Source organism: Hyposmocoma kahamanoa, unplaced genomic scaffold, assembly GCF_003589595.1.
Source record: "Hyposmocoma kahamanoa isolate Upper Pololo Valley unplaced genomic scaffold, ASM358959v1 89, whole genome shotgun sequence".
Classification (NCBI taxonomy): domain Eukaryota; kingdom Metazoa; phylum Arthropoda; class Insecta; order Lepidoptera; family Cosmopterigidae; genus Hyposmocoma; species Hyposmocoma kahamanoa.
The window spans coordinates 222,789-243,457 of NW_020654520.1; the positions used below are offsets into that span (position 1 = coordinate 222,789).

General features: G+C 40.8%; 1 protein-coding gene across 4 annotated transcripts in view; it reads right to left on the reverse strand.

Moving 5' to 3' along the window:
• The window catches only part of LOC113236185 (low-density lipoprotein receptor-related protein 2), a 234,914-nt gene that overhangs the window by 15,140 nt on the left and 199,105 nt on the right, over positions 1-20,669 (reverse strand). For all 4 annotated transcript variants that reach the window (XM_026472197.1, XM_026472198.1, XM_026472196.1 and 1 more), the window contains 8 exons: positions 18,721-18,840; positions 9,882-10,013; positions 3,580-3,688; positions 3,198-3,364; positions 1,267-1,521; positions 674-850; positions 374-600; positions 22-291 (listed from right to left, as the gene is read on the reverse strand). In XM_026472197.1, coding sequence (XP_026327982.1) covers positions 22-291; positions 374-600; positions 674-850; positions 1,267-1,521; positions 3,198-3,364; positions 3,580-3,688; positions 9,882-10,013; positions 18,721-18,840 — 1,457 coding nt within the window. The remainder of the gene's footprint in view (positions 1-21; positions 292-373; positions 601-673; positions 851-1,266; positions 1,522-3,197; positions 3,365-3,579; positions 3,689-9,881; positions 10,014-18,720; positions 18,841-20,669) is intronic.

Genomic DNA, 20,669 nt, shown 5'->3' on the forward strand with positions numbered 1-20,669 from the left:
ACCGACGGAACTTTGGCTCACTTGGCTGCTGTCGGCGACGAACATGAGGCCGAGGGTGGGATCGAGCGCGAGGTCTGCAGGGTTGGTGAGGTTGGAGCCGAGCACGACGGCGTGCCAACGGCCGTCCAGCTCGAACACGTCGATCTTCTGCCCCACGGCGTCCGCCACGTACAGCTTGTCGCCCACCCAGTCCACGGCCAGCGCCACCGGCGCCCACGAGCCCGCGATCGAAATGTCGTTGCTCGTGTAGCTCGGCAGCCCGGCGGGCACGCTCAGCTGCTGGGAGTGAATCTGGAACACGAGGGCTCCGCGGTCAGCTGTCCGTCTAGTGCCGAGCGGTACGGAAGGCATGGAGACGAACAGGGCCACCGACCTTCCTGGTCTTGAGATCGGACCAGAAGAGCAGGTTCTTCTTGTAGTGGAAGTCGAGCCCCGCGGCCTGCGTGGCGTTGGCCAGCGGCGCGGGCGCGCGGCCGTGCAGGTCCATGCGCAGCACGGCGCGCTCGTGCGCCAGCAGCAGCTGCGGCGCCGCCTCCGCGCCCGCCGCGCAGCGCTTGCCGTCCACCAGCGCGTAGCCCGGCGCGCACGCGCACTTGTACGCTGCGGGACACAGCCGGTCAGACCGCGAGCCCCGGCCCGCTTCGGGGGGCGAAGCTAGCGAGCGAGTACTGACACCCGGGCGTGTTGACGCACAGCTGGTGGCAGTAGCCCCAGTCCTTGCACTCGTCGCGGTCGGTGCAGGAGCGGTTGTCCGCGGCCAGCGCCAGCCCCGCGGCGCAGGCGCACGCGCCGCCGCTGGGCGACGCCACGCACTTGTACTCGCACTCCAGCGCCGGACACGACGCCGTCGCTGCAAGTGTTGCAACAGTAGTCATAGTTATTGCTTCTCTAAAAGTGCATTGTGGACGCGTTTGCGTGCTGGCTGACTAGGCCGCCGTCGCGCAAAGTTTATTGTACGCGAACGTTATCTCTACATTTACCTACTATTACAGGTCTTTCTTAAAGCAATGGAAACAACTGAATGAAAATCAAATTACTCAAGACCTAATAATTGTGTAACAAAAACAAAATACAATTACACTCACAGTTTCTCATAAATTTATCTGAAATTGGGTAAAAATAATCTAATTACCTAATTCGAAGTACCATGTCACTTATTTTCACTTTATCGTTATAAAAAGATACATAGTAATTCAAGCACATGAAATAGATATTTGCATAAGAATTTACAAAATTGGTTAACCATCAACATTTTAAAGGACTTACAGCAAGCTGCCTCCTCGTCAGCATTATCCTCACAGTCTTTTTTGCCGTCGCAGAGCTGCGACCTGGCTATGCACTTGTGGGTTCCTCCGGGGCCGCCTTTAGGGCACAGGTACTTGTTGTCGGGACAGGCGATGGCCGTGCAGTTAGCCTCGTCCGACCCGTCTGTGCAATCTTTATACCCGTCGCAGTGGTACGTAGCCGGGATGCACAGGTAGTTGCTGCACGTGAACTGACCGATGTGGCACGGAGGGAAATCTAACATACAAGTAAAAAGTTATGACGATCTTAGCCATTGGTCTATCATCGCCGGAAGACGCCTGTCTTGCCTTAATGTACTCGTATGTAATAATTTGATACATAACAAAATTAGAAAACCTAACACACAGCTACTTTTAGAAACGCGTCTGCAGCAATGCAGTAGCGATTCAGTCGCGATGCAAAGTTTTGAAATATGTGCTCAGTCAGTCACACACAGCGCGATGAGATCGATTGAAGTTGAAACTTTCAAAAACGAATACGGCAAGTTTGTCATTTATGGACCGAGCGACTTCTTCCCGACCAAGGCCTGCAAAGTAAGTAGGAAGGCATGAAAAAATTACTGTTCGCAATTTCGTTCGAAATCTATTTACTAACAATAAATTTTGCAAACAGACAAAAGAAAATCTCATGCAGCCAACTGCCCAATGCTCGTAATTGCGAGAATCAAAATACCTATCTATACCGCTTACTTTTTTTTTTAAAAGAAAAAGGCGGTAAATAACTTTTTCTTCTAACAATAGCCCTAACATGTCAAATATTACTTTTAATATTATAATAATAATTTTTACTTTTTCTATTACATATGTTCCTTTCTTTTGTCTATTATTATTTCCTCGCATTGTTTGAGAAAAGCTCTATACAGTCCTCGGCGGAACGGGGATTGCTTGACTCGTATTAACGTAAAGCAAGCCTAAGAGCTTCCCGGCCTCTGCAATAATGTACTAATTCATATTCAACATTTCAAGAACTTCTTATTACTCTCATTTGTAAAAAAATTCTTAACTTCATAGAAATTTTTAGTTATTTTGTGATTCTATACTTACTATTTCCGCAATGCCTTTGAAATTAAATTAACTTTCAATTGGAAAAGTAATGGTATGTGGCGTTGGGACATAAAGAATTGTTTAGCACAGTTTATGGTTTATATACTTTTTATATCTAAAACATGAAACATTTAAGTACCTGCGCCGCTCGCAACAGTAGACAAGAAGAAGAAGAAGAAATGTAGTGTCGAGTTCTTAGGTTTTCGCGATTGTTACACATAGGAAATAAAACTATTTTTCCGGATTTAAATCGCGTATATTTGTTTTTTCAAACAAACCGACGTTTCGGGCCCTTTACAGGTCCCATGGTCACGGTTGACTCGGTTTTCACGGTTTCACGGTTTGTTTGAAAAAACAAATATACGCGATTTAAATCCGGAAAAATAGTTTCATTTCCTAAGAAATGTAGTGGTAAAATTTAATTTTCAAATCCTAACATAAACCTATAACAAGCGTACATTTATTATGGCATTGGAGTCTCCCGTCTGCGCCATTTTGTTGCGATGCACACGCGTATCTGCATCGATTCAACGACTCGTTTGCATCGATATAGACGCATGTTTTTAATAATTCGACGTAAGGGACTGACGCGTTTGCATCGATGCAACCACCTTTAAATAGCTCGCATTTGTATCGCTTTTAAAAGTCTCCGTGTCTAGGGCTATTTTACACATTGTTAAGCACCTACGAAAACCTAACCAGGCTCGGAACTACTTAGATACTTCGACAAGTAGATAGTGGTTAAAGCTTAATTTTACAATTACCACCTGGTTCGAATACTCGGTATAAAAGATTTTCTTGAATGTAAAGCTCCACTATCTTATTACAATGCGAGCAGCAAATACTGACTGCAATTTGCTTCGTCAGAGTTGTCACCACAGTCGTCGCGGTGGTCGCACTTGGCGGAGGTGTCGACGCACTTGTCGCCCGACGCGCAGCGGAACTGGTCCAGCCGGCACGCCAACGACTCGCCCGGGCAGTTCTGCTCGTCCTTGCCCGTCCTACAGTCTAGATACCTAAACACACATTTTTTTCTGTAATATGAACACTACATAATGTATTATTATTATTATTATTATACTATTTCGAAAAAGATCCACGATAAACCACGAGAAATGAAAAATACTAATTATGAAGGGCGGTTTGAAATACTTGTCAGTATCGAGTGATACGTGAAATTAAGATTTCCATATTCAAATTAAATTTACATAAGAAAACATCGGCAACTTACCCGTCACATCTTTTTTCCTTTGGTATACACGGTCCCTGTGAGGAGACCTTGCCGGGTCCCGCGCCCTCTACGCCGCACTTGAAGTCATCTGGCTGGCATTTGCGGTACGCTAAAACAAAATATCCCTATTACACTAACGCAGATACATTGTACCTGTAGCTTTATAAGAAAATCATCGCCATGAGTCTATTGGGGAATAGGCAGGCTTGTTTATAAGTAAGAAGCCCATAATCAGCAAATAACTACAGCTTCATATACAGGGTATCAGGTTGAACGTGATAAATATTTAAAGAGGCAAACGAGTAGCTGATAACTAATCCGAATACGTAAAAGGAAACGCCCCTAAATATAAGAAATACAAAAATATCGTGCCATTTTACAAATGCTAACACCATCGAGTATATAACCAGAAATGACACAATGTCATTTAATTTGCTTGAAAACTGTTCTGCCATATCATTACTGTGACAACTGCGCTCCGATTGGCTAGCCCGAGTTCGAAATAATTGACGGGTGTCGACAATTGTGTCTTCAACTGTTTTACTTCAAATCGACCAGTTAACTTGAGTTTAGCTATAATGGACGAAAATTGCAAAATTACATATTTAATATTTAATTACCGAAACAGAACAGCTAAGCGGTAGGAAATTGAACTTCCGCGTGTCAAGCAATCCTACTTAACTAGTACTATCCCTTCATACCTTGCTTAGAACAGACAAAATTCAATCCTTACATCAATGTATATATAGTGAAGCACGCCGACTAAGGAACGTTTCTCAGTACAGGACCTTACCACGATTAATAACTTCATTTGCACAACATACCATAACGTAACATCGCATCATGTGCCAATACTAATAAGGCGTCGTTTTGAACGTCGCTGCACTCCACTGAACTACACAGGCTACACTAGTGACACAATACACGCAAACCAAATACGCGACGTCCCGTTTGACATAAGAACACAAACGATAGCGAACTAACCGGACTAACGTGGATATGTCTACACTATATAAAACATAATATTTTGTGAGAAACAGACAGCAAAAAAAAACATTATAAATCAGAATTATTCTACTCATAATAGATTAACAGTGATTAGCGCAGATTAGACGAGATAGTTCATGGAACCGACGCGCCCTATCCGCAGAAGAACACTGGCAACTCGGGAAGTCGTGATTGAACTCCATACGTCCCTTCCTTCCATGAACCATGGATTCTCATTGGAAGCTATGGCTTTTGTCGTTGTGATCTACTGACAACCGTCATAGATCATTAGTGCATATCTTAGTTCGATTTTAATTGACTATCCCATGTTAATCTTCACATAAGCACGCAAGCAGGAAATACCTCGAATACTGACCATATCAATTAAATTTAAACTGAATAGAAGTTAATACAAAGAAATAATTATGTTTCATCATAGACCCTATGATGTTGTGCCTAGACGCGAGACAACACAAGCAGTTTTATGAAAACTTATTCGTTGCAGAAGATAAAGCACAAAGGAATTATGCGGTTTGCAAACACTCATAACAGGACGCTTGTGAACGCCGGAGGGTGATGTTTTTCTACACAATGTGGGCGGCAGAGGCGCGAGGCGCGGTGCAGGCCCGTGCGCCGAAGATAATGCGATTTGCACAACGGCGGCCACGGACGGAGCCTTTGAACCTCAAGGACGCTTCATACGAAAGCCGGAAGTTAACCTACCACCGCTTTGTACTGCACTTCGAGTATGTTAAGAAAAGGTCTTTTTTAAATTTCCCAGCGTAACACGAACTTGATCAAAGAAAAATGAACTGCCACGACGTTTTGCTAACCCCCGGCGGGGTCGGATACTGCCTGAGCTCGTGGCCCCGTTAGGCTAGCGCTCGTTCCAGGTTTTAAGTTCCGCTGCCTTGTGACTACAGATAATATATGAAAAATCTGGTAACTTTATTTTCGGAAAAAGAAATAAAATATTTGCACCGCAGCTATGTTGACAAACTGATGACGAGAACTAAATAGAATAACAACTAGCTGCAACGAAAATGTTGTCCATAAAGCGTTTCTGGGAAATAACCCAAATTAACAGATTCATCACGACTTGGTAACGAATAAACATGCTATTGTTCGTAAGGGTCTAACGAAGGGACAGTTATCAATGAATAACTCTAGTAGGGCAGTCGTCTGAGGTCCGCTGACCCGGAAACACCCGCTGGCGCCGACTCGGCTGATTTGCAAACTAACCTTTATTAATACATTAATACGGCGTGCCACAATGCTTGCTCGCTTTATATACCTAATAGTTAAGTAGGTACAATCAAAATAAGAACTTGCTCTGTCGACTATTTCTTTAATTTTGATGTCCTCCAAGTAGTACAAAAATCAAAGAGTAATTTGCATGCGTAGCACAGGTGCATATTTTAGGTATTACATATTCCGTTTTAAGAGCCAGGTTTAATGCATGCTTTTTTCTAGCACCTTTTCGGAGAAGATTAAAAACAAATTTAATTTAAAAATATCTAAAGATGTAAGTACTAATAAGTCAGTTTTTCTTCTCACTCATAGAAACTTTAGATGAAATGGGAATGCCCTCATTCACTATTTAGTACGGGAGGTTTAGGTTTCATTTCACAGACTTAGAGATCTGAATAGAGTGGTTGTTGTGAAAGATCAGTGGCCGCAAAATTGAGTCAATTCGGCGGAATCGTCCGCCTCACCTCCGATATAGTGCCAGGCATGCTTTGTGTAGTTTTGTGTCAAAGGATTAGGTTGCGGTGAACGATCCGTCTATGTACGTGCTCAAGTAACGAGCAATATTGCGACCGATTCAGTAACCTACAGTGATAATTTGTATGCGACGAAATATACACCATCAATTTGCTTGGTTTTATCTGTATTGAGCATTGTATTGAAATGCTTACGATATCGTGTTTCTAAATGAACAAAGACGTCGGAGTTAATTGGAGCAATAACCATATTTTAACAAGCGCTTGTGAAATGCTCTGAAAATTTCAACAAGCTCATCTAAGGAGCGTATCTCGGCCCACCTCGTTTAGTTCGTTGGTTAATATGGTTGATTCGGTGCTCGCTAAATTATGGCGCGTCAGGGCGAAGGAGTATAATACAAATTATATGACTTGTTGTTTGTTACCTGATTACATAAATAAAAATTAAGAAGTAATGTCTAATTGTCACGAAAGTGACGTCTATGTGTTTCTTTCGTGACGTCATGACATATAATGTATTTCCTCTGCTAATACCGCAAACTTGAGTAAGAATACAATAATTGCGGTCTATTAAAAGTTTTCACGTGCGGGAAGTTTGAGTGCCCAAGTTGGACGGTTATTCTTGGCGACGGCGGTTTCCCAGGAAAATGCAGATGTAAGAAGGTTTTATCGGCGAAAGTTCGCGTCGCGCCACAGGTGAAATAAGTCAACCGAGAAGGAAATAAACGTAACATTCGGATGAATTGTTGCGCGTCCATGTCTTCGTTCTGTCTTGTTTCCAGCGGAAATGATTTGGCTTATATTTCGATTCCCATGAGTAATGAGTTTATTCCGGTTATGTTTACAGGAGTTTTCATTTACCACAATTCCCGCATGTATAGGTAATTGAACTTAGTTTACATTCTGATACGATAAACCCACTGTTAGATAAATATCATCAAAAAGTCATATATGTAGGGCTAGCACGACAGGGCGCGACTAGCGCGAGAGCGACATAAAGCGCGACATACTCCGTGCGAGAATAGCAGTATCTCGCGCTTTATGTCGCTCTCGCGCAAGTCGCGCCCTGTCGTGCTAGCCCTACTGAAGCTATTATAAGCTCTCGTGAACTTTCATACACATAGATTACGAAAATAAACAAAACAGAGAAACTTTTTCACATCAATAGAACATATTCTTTAAAAGTTAGAGCAAAAATAAAAGTGCAATCTCTACCGCGTCCGCGCCGCGTCTACAACGGATTTACGTGGAAACAGCACATCGCCGCGCCGATACGAGCGACAAACAAAAACGCAATTTCCACACCATTAAAACTTGCCCACTTGTTAGAACTTTCCACATTACCCACCAATTTATTTAGAGCTCCATTTTCAAGGGGCTCACCGGCTTCTCGGCCGCGCAGCGGCATCGTCGAGAGGCATGGGAGGTCGAATGGAGCTGGTGAGTTGCAGCGAGTCCTCTTTTAAAAGAAATAGGCAGTATTTTGGTGGAGAGACTTTAAAAGCGGTAATGAGTACAACGGAAAGTAGACGCAAAGAGTATGCCATCGGCAGGTGTTCGGTGTGTTTTATGTCATCTATTGTCAACGGCGAAAGCCCGATTTCAAAGGTAGATAGATAACTAGTAGTAACTTTCCTACAGCAGCATGATTTTATTGCTCCTTGCCTTATTTTATATCGATTTCATTCTCTCATTTGATTAAAACCACTGATCCGTCGGCAGAAGCCCTCGAATCTTATAATGCCAGTCGGAGGATTCCCTTAAGCGGCCATCACATGCATCTGCTACAAACGAGGGTTTGACTCGAGAACGATCCCTGAGGCGACATCAATAACTTTAGTGATTTCATTTAGAATGGCTCTGATTTGCGATTTTACATGGATTTATTGTTAAAGTACTTTCTCCTATTTGTAAATTTAGTTTGTAGTGCTCTATCTATTGTAGGGCTCGACTTACGAAACCCAAAATGGTTTATGCAATTACTACCCGCTACAATATACACCACATTATACCACTCATCGTCAATACACACAAGTTGATATAAGAAGGTCGGGGATATGGGTTAGCATATTGACGAGAACCAGTCAAAACTTTTAATGCGCTCTGCTTCGGCGGTGGCGGTGTTCAATGGTTCAACGCGCTTACGGCTTACCGTCTATCACTCCTTACTATACTTTAACTTACTGATAGATAAATAAATACATTTGCTGATCTGTACTCACTGAACTTATTGCGATATTTCTACAAAATCGTTATCTTCATTATTAAATACAATTAATTTATCCATTTCATAACTTAACAAATTACATGTGAAATAGTCAATTTACAACCTAAGGTTCAGCACTAGGCTTCGTCAACATATATACTAAAATTTTACAAGAGATTAGGTCAAATATTTCTAATCTAAAAGTAGTTATTTGTTATGCAAGATTGCAAAGTTGTTGTTTGACGCGTGTGCACAAGCACATTATAACCTGAGTAAGCGAAAGAAGCTAAGATTGAAAAAAATAGATTCCTGAGCGTGGCGAGGGTTTCAAGGCACGAGACGCAAAACAACTTTTCTGCCGAGCGAAACACACAACTTTTCACTTCACTATAACGAGGAAAATGGTAAACATTTGAATAAAACATCAATTTATTTAATTAAAAGAAAAATTTTATCTTCGAATGCGTTCTGAATTTACACCTCATCAATTTTTATTCTTACTTGCAGGTACTTTCATTTTGTGTGATTAAATGAAAATTGAAATTATTTTGGTTCTTCGACGAATTAAAATAATTTAATAAACACAATTAGTTATCATTGTTTTGTCAAATTTAATGTCAACAATAATAAGATTAAATAAACTATTATATTACATAAATAAGTAATTACGATAAATCGCGTATTGACCGTGTCATTATCTTTTTCTTATCGAAAGACAAGATTCGCGCAGATTTCTAATGAGAAAGAAAGCCTTTCCTAGCTAGTGAGGTGACAACAAAATTGTATTGTTTTGTCTTTAAAGTTGTACCTACATGAATGTGTGCTGTTGCGATACACTTATAACCACAGTGTTTAATCCTTCTAATTACGAAGTTGTGAACATCATATCACCTTAATAAACTGAAGAAATTCGAAAAGTAATTTTAAGGAAACTGATAAAATTAGTACAAAATATGTAGGTACGCGACCGTATCGTATAGGCATGTGCATGGGTTGATACCCAAATATGACAAAAATTCTATTTGATATAAAAAACGATATATTTTATTTCGTCCAACTTTTTTTGTTTATAGTGTCGTTTCCCAAAAATGTTACTTTTCGAATTTCGTCACTTTATTATCGAGGGTGCGGCATGTATTTATGATAGATGTGAAGTTTCCGTACAAGTATTCTCATTTAATTGTCCCGAGTGTAACCGAAAAACGTTTGATAAAGCGGAGTTTATGCGTGAACCTGAGCGTCCGTCAGTCCGATTGAACGGAACACACTGAAAGGGTTCAGAAAAATCAATGCGATGCATTTCCGTCAAACTAGACATCTGGTCCTCGCAATGAACAACATTAACTGCATGCGGAGGTTTTAAGTTAAGCCGGGTGTACACTTACTGCACTCCGCTTCGTCGGTGCCGTCGACGCAGTCCACGTGCATGTCGCAGCGGTAGTGCGGCGGGATACAATACGTTTTGTTCCACACGTACTGGCCGCACGTCAACTGTCCAGCCTCGCACTCCGGTGGCGCTGAAAACACACATTTAACAGGTTATTAATAAAAGATGGACTGGGTTACAAAAGGAGATGCAATGATACGTCATTGTTACGACAAATACAGACAAAAATAATATCGTGATATACGACCCGAAAAACACAGTGGTACCTTATTAATCTACGTGGTTTATAAAAAAGCATTAACAAAAGATTAGATAGCAAAAGTCAAACATTGAGTGGGACAACAGTATGAACCTTTTGCTAAATCACGCTCGCTAGAGTTTTCGAAAACTTTTCGGACAGGAGTAAACACTTTCAATAGCGAGCAAAGGTCGATCTGAAATCCCTTGTAAACACTTGAAGCACAAATAAACGCGGGTTGGAATCAATCTGGTGGTCATTAACGCAAAGAAACGGGTGCAATCAGCGGCTATCAATCAACGCGGTGGCGAGGGCTCTCGAGGGAAGTCGACGGCGGCCGTGCAAAATGGACCACGACAAGTGTGTGTCCATCTCGAGCTAACTTCGTTTTACAAGACACACCACTGAACAACGAATACTTAAATCTTCGGTAATCTAACAGTTTCACTAAAATTAACTAATGATTCGTAATAATCCCTCTGCACATAAATCGAACTGTTACTCTCAATCATCGAGTATATAAACAGAAATAGAAATAAGGGCCATCCATCCCTGGCAACTCATTAGGCCTACGGACGTTATATCACTTTTAAATATCAACTCTCGTTTGCACTGAAATCACAAATTAGAAAGCTGAAATAGTACAGCGCCAACAACTGACCTGTGTGTACGTCTCCGTATAATCCAAAAATATTCTGTATTTATTGTAATAAAAATAATATCTTTAACTGTGGGGGGGCTGTTCCGTTCAGTGGTGTGGGCAAAACCAGCAAAACATCTAATTACAAAACAAACGGAGTCACATTTCTTCGGTAATTAAATATGAAATAGTGATGTAATTTTTTAAGTTTCATCCATTATAGCAAAGCTCAAGTCAAAGCGGTCGATTTGAAGTGAAGCAATTGACGAGACCCGTCAATTGTTTCGAATTCGGGTTGGCCAATCGGAGCGCAGTTATTATCGTATTGATTTAGCAGAATAGTTTACAAACAAATTAAATGACATGTCGTCTCTATTTCTGGTTATATATTCGATGCTCTCAACACAATGTTCTTGTTTCATGACACATATATATACTATATATATATATATATATATAGAGCGGTCTTGGTTCTTTGCGCACGTGTTTAAAATGAGCGTATTATTAACTTTATCATTATTTATACACCAATTGAGGGAGATAAGCTTTGATACATGTGGATTATGATTTCCGATGATGTTATAAGTAATTCAAAAATTCAAATTCAAATATATTTATTTCAGATAAAAATCCATATAGTGTTATAAACAGAATAACTGAAGATCTAGTGTTAGTATTAATTAATTTGATATAATTTAAATAATTTAAATTTAATATTGCAGCATTGGCTGAACTTGGCCTATGGATGATGAGGACAATGATAATTTCGGAAACAAGTTTTAAAATTTTGGAGCTTTACCGAATGTAAAGCATAATATTTTATTTTTAACCGACTTGAAAAAAGGAAGAGGTTCTGAATTCGACTGTATGTATCTTTTTTTATGTACTTATGTTACGTGATAACTCCGGCTTTTGATGATTATTTTTTGTTGGAAAAAGGGTACCTCAGCAGTGGTCCCATTTATTTTATTTTATTTATTTGAAGAAAATATTCCACCTCTAAGGGTGGCAAACTAGGGGATGAATCCGGTTTCGCGCACTTTCCGGTAACCGATTTTAATAAAACTTGGCAAATATATGTAATTCCACAAACTTTTGGGTCGGTTTTTAGTACTCTGTAATGAGATTATAATTTTTAATTTCTTATCTTGTAATAGTGCAATTTTGCGTAAAATTAAAATTTATTCATGTCTATGGTCCTTGTCTGTTTGTTTAAGGGCTTACTAATAACTTGGCCTAAAATGAAACCCTTCCGTTTTTGCAACCCCTAGATGCTGCCCACCATGAATGTGTTTCCTTTCAGACCCTTTCCAACTTTTACATTTTATTTACCCTACTGAAATGTCCTAAAAGAGGACCGCTATCTACAATTAAGGACATAACTGGAACAATCCTCAGATGATGCAAGTGCAAATATGTAATAACAGGGTTTTCGTGCGGTTGCCTCGCGAAACTAGTTTACATGTGAAGAGATCACCTCGCATCTTCTGTTGGCGTCTCATTTCAGAGTCGTTTATGCTGTGTTGAGTTTTACATTTACGATTCTAAACTTGCTTCACGTGACCGTGTGCTCCTCTAGTTGCTGGAACTTACTTCTCAAGCGCCGAAAGTACTTTTAGATTTAAAGGCTTTTTGTATTTATTTACGATCGGAGGTAAATTTAACAACCAGTTTGGTTGTGTACTTTCTTACTTTTATTATTTGTGAATGCGATGTTTCGTATGTATTTCAAGTTTTGAAATTGATGACAAATTATAAGTTTAAAGTACAAATAATGGCAGAATAATAAAAAGTGTAGCATAAATTCTCATTATCTGTTAGCTGGTAGCATAGAAGTATGCAGAAGAAATGCATAGTGACAAATGTCAAGGCGATTTTTCGCACCTAGTCGCGAGAGTCCTCGACCGCGGCGGAGGATCTGCATTTACAGTAGAAAAGTTAGATACGGATCTGAATTTTAAATTTGATCCAGCTGTGTGACACTTTAAAAATTAAGCGATCGCACATACCTACTAGTGTATACTGATAAGTATAAAGTTTATCTTCTATAAAGCATAATATGCGACCTTAGTTGGCAATTCCTTGGCTCCCATAAATAATTACATGGTGTTCTTTGTATAATTTTCAAATTGTGCTCCAGCATCCCAAATAACGCATGGAGAAAAATTGGCTCAGTGTTGTCACATGTCGAGTGTTTCCCCATCCAGCTTGATCCACGGCTAATAGAATCAGGTAAGCAGTCAGGAGAGTGTGGAGGTGCACTCAACGCTGACAGCTGCCTCTTGTCACTTTATACTCGATTACAGCAAACTCAGTAAAGGTAATTTGAGCAATATATATACGCATGCCCTAAATGGAGCCTAAGCCTTCATTGATTTCGATATGTGTGGCATTATACAAAAGATTACATAGAACTATTTTTGAAACATCACAATTTCTAAGTCAAAGGCTTCGTAAACACTTTCGGTAAATTTTTCGTTGTAATCGGGTTTAGTTTTAGCGTTTATTTTGAAGTACAGAGACATGAGAACGTAAGCTTAATACTTAAGATTTTAATTCAACTTAATGCCGCTTACAATAAGAACGGTCCGGAGTCCAAAGTGTCAAACTTGACGTGAAGTTGACTGTACAGTGTTTATAGTATGTATGTAGGAGACAATTATCACTTCAGACATAGTGTAATGGAAATCGGTTCAATTGTTTATGTAATGTGGTTTACGAAAGGTTATCCTACGTTGCTATATGAAAATAAGGAGTAAAAGATGGTCATCGCTTCATAAAACGAGCGCCCAATTGACTAGACGGGCTTCTCGTGTGAGTTACTCGGAAAGCGAACAAGTGCTGCCACTTTCTGCAAACTTGCCGCCTGACATTTAAAATCCGTTCTAACCTCATAATTAATCTTTTGCATTCGAAATAATTGCTGTGAATGTGTGTGGGGATAAGCGAATTAATTGTAATGTCAGTACATTATTTACGTTATTATTTCATCGCCGGCTTAACGAATTGACAATGAAAAGTGAACAGGCCAATTATCAAGTAATTCCTGACAAAATCAGTGGTTAAGGGTGTTTCACCCAACGTCGCGCTTTCGGTCATATTCCGACATGCATAATGTTACAACGTGTCTTGTTATATTTTGAAATTTCCTTTTCTCTTTTCTTTTTCATAGTTCTGCACATTTGCGTGCGCAAAACTTTACAATTGAATATTTTTCCCATACCTAAACTTAACCACCATGTTTTTGTTGTGAATTTTGACCTCAATTATCTTAGGTCCCAGATTGAAATTCACAATTTGGGCTTCGTCGCGACTTGCAGAATTGTATTTTTATGCTAGTTTCAAATTCCATGCATATCGATTGAAGACCAGTCGAGTAATTTCGTTCGTAGATTGTACGATTTGAGTGGATGCCAAGAAAGCTTAATAATTTATTTTTTTATTTTCTATTGAAGAACCTACTTCACTTTCAAGCAACAACAAAATGTATTCTGGTGATTCAGCAGCCATTCCTTATATTCATGTATAATGTTACAACTGCAGCAAACCTAAAAAATACATGCGGCAAGTCAAAAGCTGCCTCTAAACGAGGAGTCGATGAACTTTACACTGGGACAAGGTATCGTACGAGTGCAGCCCTCCACTTTATCATTCCAAACCAGTGTATTTCTTAAATAGGCGGGCGAAACCTTCCCTTAAAGAAAACACAAGTAACAATTCGTTTTAACATTAGCATGTTCCCCATATTCAAAATATTATAGGTATTAAGAAATAAGTGAATGTGCAAGATCGGCGCGACCATAGATTTAGTATCTATGGGCGCGACAGTCGAGTGAAAACCTAATACAACAGTAATGACTTACTAAAACAATACCATATGTATAGAATCAAGTAGTTGATAAATACAAATTTCTGTGCGTTATGAACTAATAAGCTGTAGCTGCGAAAAGGCACTGGCTTAGCATAAATAGCGCGGTTGCCACGACGCTGATATTCTGTCAGGACCCTTGTCGTCGTCTCAGACAGTTTACTGGCTCATTCATTCATTCATTCATTCATTCACAGATCTTTAAATTAGAGTTAACGTGGATAAGTTAATAAACGACGAATGAAATTGTGCCAAAAGCAACACTTTAGGCGTTAAATAGAGCATGTTTATGTTTACAACTCTTAATACGCTTAATAACGCTTTGTTAAATGTCGTAGATGCACGCGTTTTAATATATTTAAATTCCGGATGAAATGATTTACACGCTCAGATATCGTCGCTAATGCTTGAATAAATATTCCAATAGGATAGCTTCACATCGATACATCTACGAGCTTTGCGGAGTAGCACCGCCACTCGAGCGATAATTCAGCGGAGGGGCCACCGGGCTTAGCGGCAATGACGGGGTTACATTCGCCGCAGCAAAAATTGCCTAGTGAAACACTGCAGGGAGATATATGCTGTTGCCGGCTATTGTCGCAGCGGCGCTTAACTGTCGTTGCGGGATATCGGTCAGCTATAGCAGCAGCATTCATGCGCATTCTGCGCCATTCATGCACATTCGTTTAATGGTTTTAAGTGACATTTATGTGGGTGAAACGCAAAAATAAAGTCTAAGTAATGTCATAATCGCTCATTAGTAGGTGTACCATATCTTACTTACTCTTAACATTGTCGAGTCAACAACTCTGCGTTTCATCTCAAAATCGGCCAGAGTATATCTGTAAATTATTTCACCTCGGCTGGTGTCTTCCTATCGTGCTTAGGTGTACCTCACACTACGTGTCTGGTTGACATAGTAGCGCGGACCTTCCACTAACCCTTATTTGAGTGTTATGTAGTCAGGCGAATAAGCTAACATGTACACGAGGGTAGTTCCTTTGTAAGTATTCAACTTTATATAACAAGTGTACATAATATAATTCAATTTGCGTGATTGAAACAGTCGCGCACAAGGGCTTAGTGCGTACGCGTGAATAGTGACGGCGGCGGCGTACAAGCGACGACACGGGAATAACCTCTTGTTGAATAACAGAATTGACCTCTGAACTCTTGACCTCTTGGCTTACCTATTTATATTATTCGAGAAATCTTATGGCAAAGTTTCCTCAATAAACCTTCGTGATTGTTGAAGTATCGGTGGAAAAATATTTAAAAAATCATCGTGGTAAGAGACATGCGACTAGTCACGACTGCAATACCACTGCCCGTACATTTAAAAAAAGAGCTATTTGTGGGAAATACTGAAAACTTATGTTTGTGCTAGTGTGAACAAGAGTGCCTCAAATTCAGAATTGTTCAGCATATTTTATAATCATACTCCACAATCAAGATACTAATCCGCGGTGCTGGTATAACAATACGTAAGTGCCTACAGCGTCTAGCAAAGATATCAATATAGCACTGTTGAACCTGATGAGCTTCAATTTTTTCAAATTAGTTTAGGTAAGAGCGCCCCCGCGCTCCAAGGGAAGCGTATCTATTTACCTATTTATCCGCACTTGCTCTTATTATACAATCAGGTGAGGCAATTGCAAACAAGGTTGCTATTAGTATTAATACAAATAGTTCAAAAATTGTAAAATAAGTGGGTACATCGCGATCGCTTCGCTTACTTATTGTTAGCTACATATAATCTTATTTCGAGTCCCTGGCAGTCCCTCGTGGCGGGAAGTCTGCGTTAATGTTGACAAACGCCGAAAGTTTCCGTTTGATTCCCGCCGCCACCCCTCAGTCGCCTCAGACCCGCCTAGTTACACGCACATATTTCCGCTGCCGGTTTTCGGCGAATCAACAAAATCTTGTGCAAATCACAAGTTTGCTTTCGCCTCGTCAAGTTATACAGAGATGTTCTCGTCACATTCAAGTTACTCAAACGAGGAAGTAACATGACGCTAGAAACATACTTCGTCTGCTGTGTCATTTGAGATTCAATAACTTCTACTACCTCTTGTAATATCATTTTGTAAGGGTTATTACTGACTACTTTGCCCCATGCAACTCTGTTTATTAACTTTTTAGCTCGATTATAGCATCGGTCACGTGTACACCTGCCGCCACCGCACGTAGTGCGGAATCGCCGCCTGTGAAATGTCCGGGCACTGGCCGAGGCCGTGATAGCAGCCCGTACGTCTCACGTTCTCGCACGGTCCCTCGTTGCCCGTTGCCCGTCGCCGTCCGTCCGACACGCTCGCGGAACGCATCACGCCGGAGCGTGACCTACCCGGTGTTTCCAGCAATCTCATCGATCAAACTAAGCGTTTTTATTTTCACTTAACCAATAGAAACCAGATAACGATATTGACGAACCACACGGGCTCCCCTATGACATACACACATCAAAAAAAGTTTGCGATCACTTCGAAAAACTGAAATCTTTTTTGTTACTGTAGATTATATTATGATTTTTTCTTCTTTTTAGATTTTTTATTTAAAAATAAATTAGAACATAAAACAATGACCCCGTTTAATTGTTTTTTCATATAAAAAGGCTTTCAGTCCTAGCTTACGCTCATTCAGAAATCTGATTTAGTCAATTATAAGCGATTCAAGATATTTTTCGCGGAAAGTTGTGATTGAAAAAATGCCAAGAGGATTATCAGAGGTTTTACGAGCTAGAATAGTAACTTTGAGGGAAGAAGGATACACCACGAGAGTAATAGCACGCAGACTTGCTATATCCCAATCCTGTGTCGTGGCTACGTTGCAGAGGTATCACGGAATGGGGAATTTAGCTGACCGACCCCGCAGCGGTCGCCCAACTGTTTTGACAGCTGCCCAAAAGCGCTATATTAGATTGCTGGCAGCCCGTGATCCAACAATCAACGCCACTAAAATAAAAGCAGAAGTCAGGGCCGCCTCTGGGCTTGAAGTTAGCACGCAGACCGTTCGCAATTGCTTGCACCAGGCTGGATTACGAGCACGGAGGTCTTGGCGAGCTCCGCTCAATTCCCGGCACCGTCAACAACGAAGATTGCAGTGGGCTAGACTTCGGCAAAATGAAGAAGGTGAGGACGAAAACATTTGGCAAAACTGTCTCTTCGTTGACGAATCCCGAATCAGCACTCATCCAGATAACCGACGTGTCCGTGTCTGGAGAAGACCAGGCGACCGTGAAAGACAAAGAACTGCCACTGGAACAGTTCAGCAAGGCGGAAAATCGGTGTCCTTTTGGGGTGGCATTATGATTGGAGCTAGAACGCCTTTGATCCCGTATCGGGGCTTCATGACAGCAGACATGTACAAAGTAGTTGCTATTGATGATATCGTCAGACCATTCCGAGTAAACCATGGGCACCAATTTGTACTGGTCGATGATAATGCGCCCGCACATCGAGCTCAACGAGTCAATGCTGCTCTTCAAAAATACGATATCACACGATTAGACTGGCCTGCCGGCTCGCCCGACTTAAACCCAATAGAGCACGCGTGGGATGCTCTTAAACGAGCAGTATGGAACCGTGAGTCACGTCCCCACACAGTTCCAGAGCTCAGGGAAGCCGCTATTGAAGAATGGGATAGGTTACCCCAGGAAATGCTGGATAACTTGATCCTCAGCATGCCCAGGAGGATCTTCGCATGTATTCGAGCCAGGGGAGGAGTTGTTTTATATTGAATTCACACCTTTTAATAATAAATTGTTGTTTAAGTTTAATTAAACAGTCTTTTTCTTTCTATGAAATTTCTATCACTATTACATTATGATTAATGGCTCAATTTTTTAAAATAAATAATAAAAAATAGTTTTATATTTTAATTTCAAACAGGGTATTCCTATTTAAAGAAAGCATACAACATAGATTTTTTCTTGATAAAGTTAAATTTAAAGAATTATAGGAGCTTATGCTATTGATCGCAAACTTTTTTTGATGTGTGTAGAAAACTCGTACAAAATGTGTGTGTTTAACGGGCCGTTGATTATCAAGAAAGTAACGATGGCAGCAAACTAGCGCAAGAGTGTGCACACTTACGGCATGACTGGAACTCGTCCTCGCCCTTCTCGCAGTCGCGCTGGTAGTTGCAGACCCAGAGCGCGGGTATGCACCGGCCCTCGGGACACCGGAACATGCCGCTCGGGCATACTGTGTCCCCTGCAAATGGAACACAAAGCATTACAATCAAAATTACACAATAATAATAGCAATAACGCACACACTCATATCCCCGCACTAGGGAAACCCTGAATCGCGGGTGCCATGGAGACACACATAAACAACCACAAATTACATCCAAACTCACGAGAGAAATAAAATGTAAACCATACAAATATTTCTCTTGTCTAGAATCGAACCCGGGACCTCTGCGTGTCAGTCTAGCATGGTAACCGTTCGGCCACGAAGGCAGTTGCATCCCATAGAAATATGTTAGATACATACAATTACGATAGTTAAAGACTAACTACTTCGAAGCAAAATAACGGAAAAACTACGGTTACGTACGGGTACGGTTACTGCGGAACCTATACATATATAGGGCTCCGCAGTAAAAGACATTAGTTTCAATATCTATGAACATCTCATCAAAATCTTATATAGTCGTCTCTTATAAGCTCGTCCTTGGTTTAACGCTGACTGTAGCCGTGCTGAAGCACAAAAACAGTCGGCGAACCAAGTTTGGGAAGATGCTCGACTGCGCAAAGCTCCGAGTACTCGGAATCTGAAGAAAGCTTTTAATAAGAAGAAGTAGAGAAGTACAAAAGAGTGTTACGCAGGGCAAAGTTAGACCATGTGCGCCGCATAGGTACAAACTTGCCTCTTTTCTAGCAGGCAGTAAGTCTTTTTGGTCCCTTGCCAAAGCGGTCGAATCAAACTTTAGCCTCCCTTCTTTACCACCTCTTCTGAGGCCGGATGGCTCGTGGCTCAGCGAGTTTTTTTGCCTCACTCTTTTAATGCTACCAAAACGCAGGCGTGTCTATTCTCCACAAAACGGAATCCCTTTGAGCTGACTCTGACTTTTCGTGATATATCCATACCGATAGCCGACCGTCTCCAGTTACTTGCAATGGACCTTTCGTCCAATCTGAACTTCGGCAGATACATTGAATCGATGGCCAAAAATGCAGCCAGGAAGGCGTTATTTCACACCGGGACAATTGCTTCAGCTGTACCAAGCACAAGTGCGGTCGTGTATGGAGTACTGCTCCCACCTAGGATGGCTCTGCTAAACTGCCACTGCCCTCTTGGATTTAATCGACAAGCGTGCCAAGAGATAAAGTTGCCTGCTTGTCGGTATACTACAGGATATATCACGGAGAGAGTGCGATGGATTGCGTAATTTGATTCCGCGTTCCCCTTTTCCTCATCGGGGGACGAGACGTGGGCTGGTATTCCACCCCTATGTTGTGGATATTCCCAGGATTCGCACGAAGCATTTCGCTTCCACATTTATATGATGAGCGGCTAGAGAGTGGAATTCCCCACCTGCTCACTTGTTCCCCGAACGCTATAACTTGGACCTTTTCGAGGTGAGAGTGAATAGGCATTATTTAGGTGTGCATGCTACATCGTAGACCTCATCATCACTTTCCATCAGACGAGATGGAGGTCAAATGCGCTCTTATTTTTTGTTTTAAATATTAAAAAAAGAGTTTATTGAACTGTAAAAGTAATTCAAAGTTAGGTAGAAGAAACATTGAAGTGCATACCCAATCTGAAAAATAAATAGATATGTATAAAAATAGAGAAAACTGTTCGAAAATGAAATTGAAAAGCGGTTCCTTCTTTTCATTATTATTATCGTGTCTGTAGCATTATCAAATAATTATGTAAAACGGAATTCACAATGTAATGAACAATAGAATGGAATTTCAATATTGATTAATGTTCTTGGCTCAAAAAATGCAGAATTCATTAAGTCATCAATTAGAACACGTAAATTATTTACGACGCAAATATTTTTTTAACATGTTCCTGAATCGAAA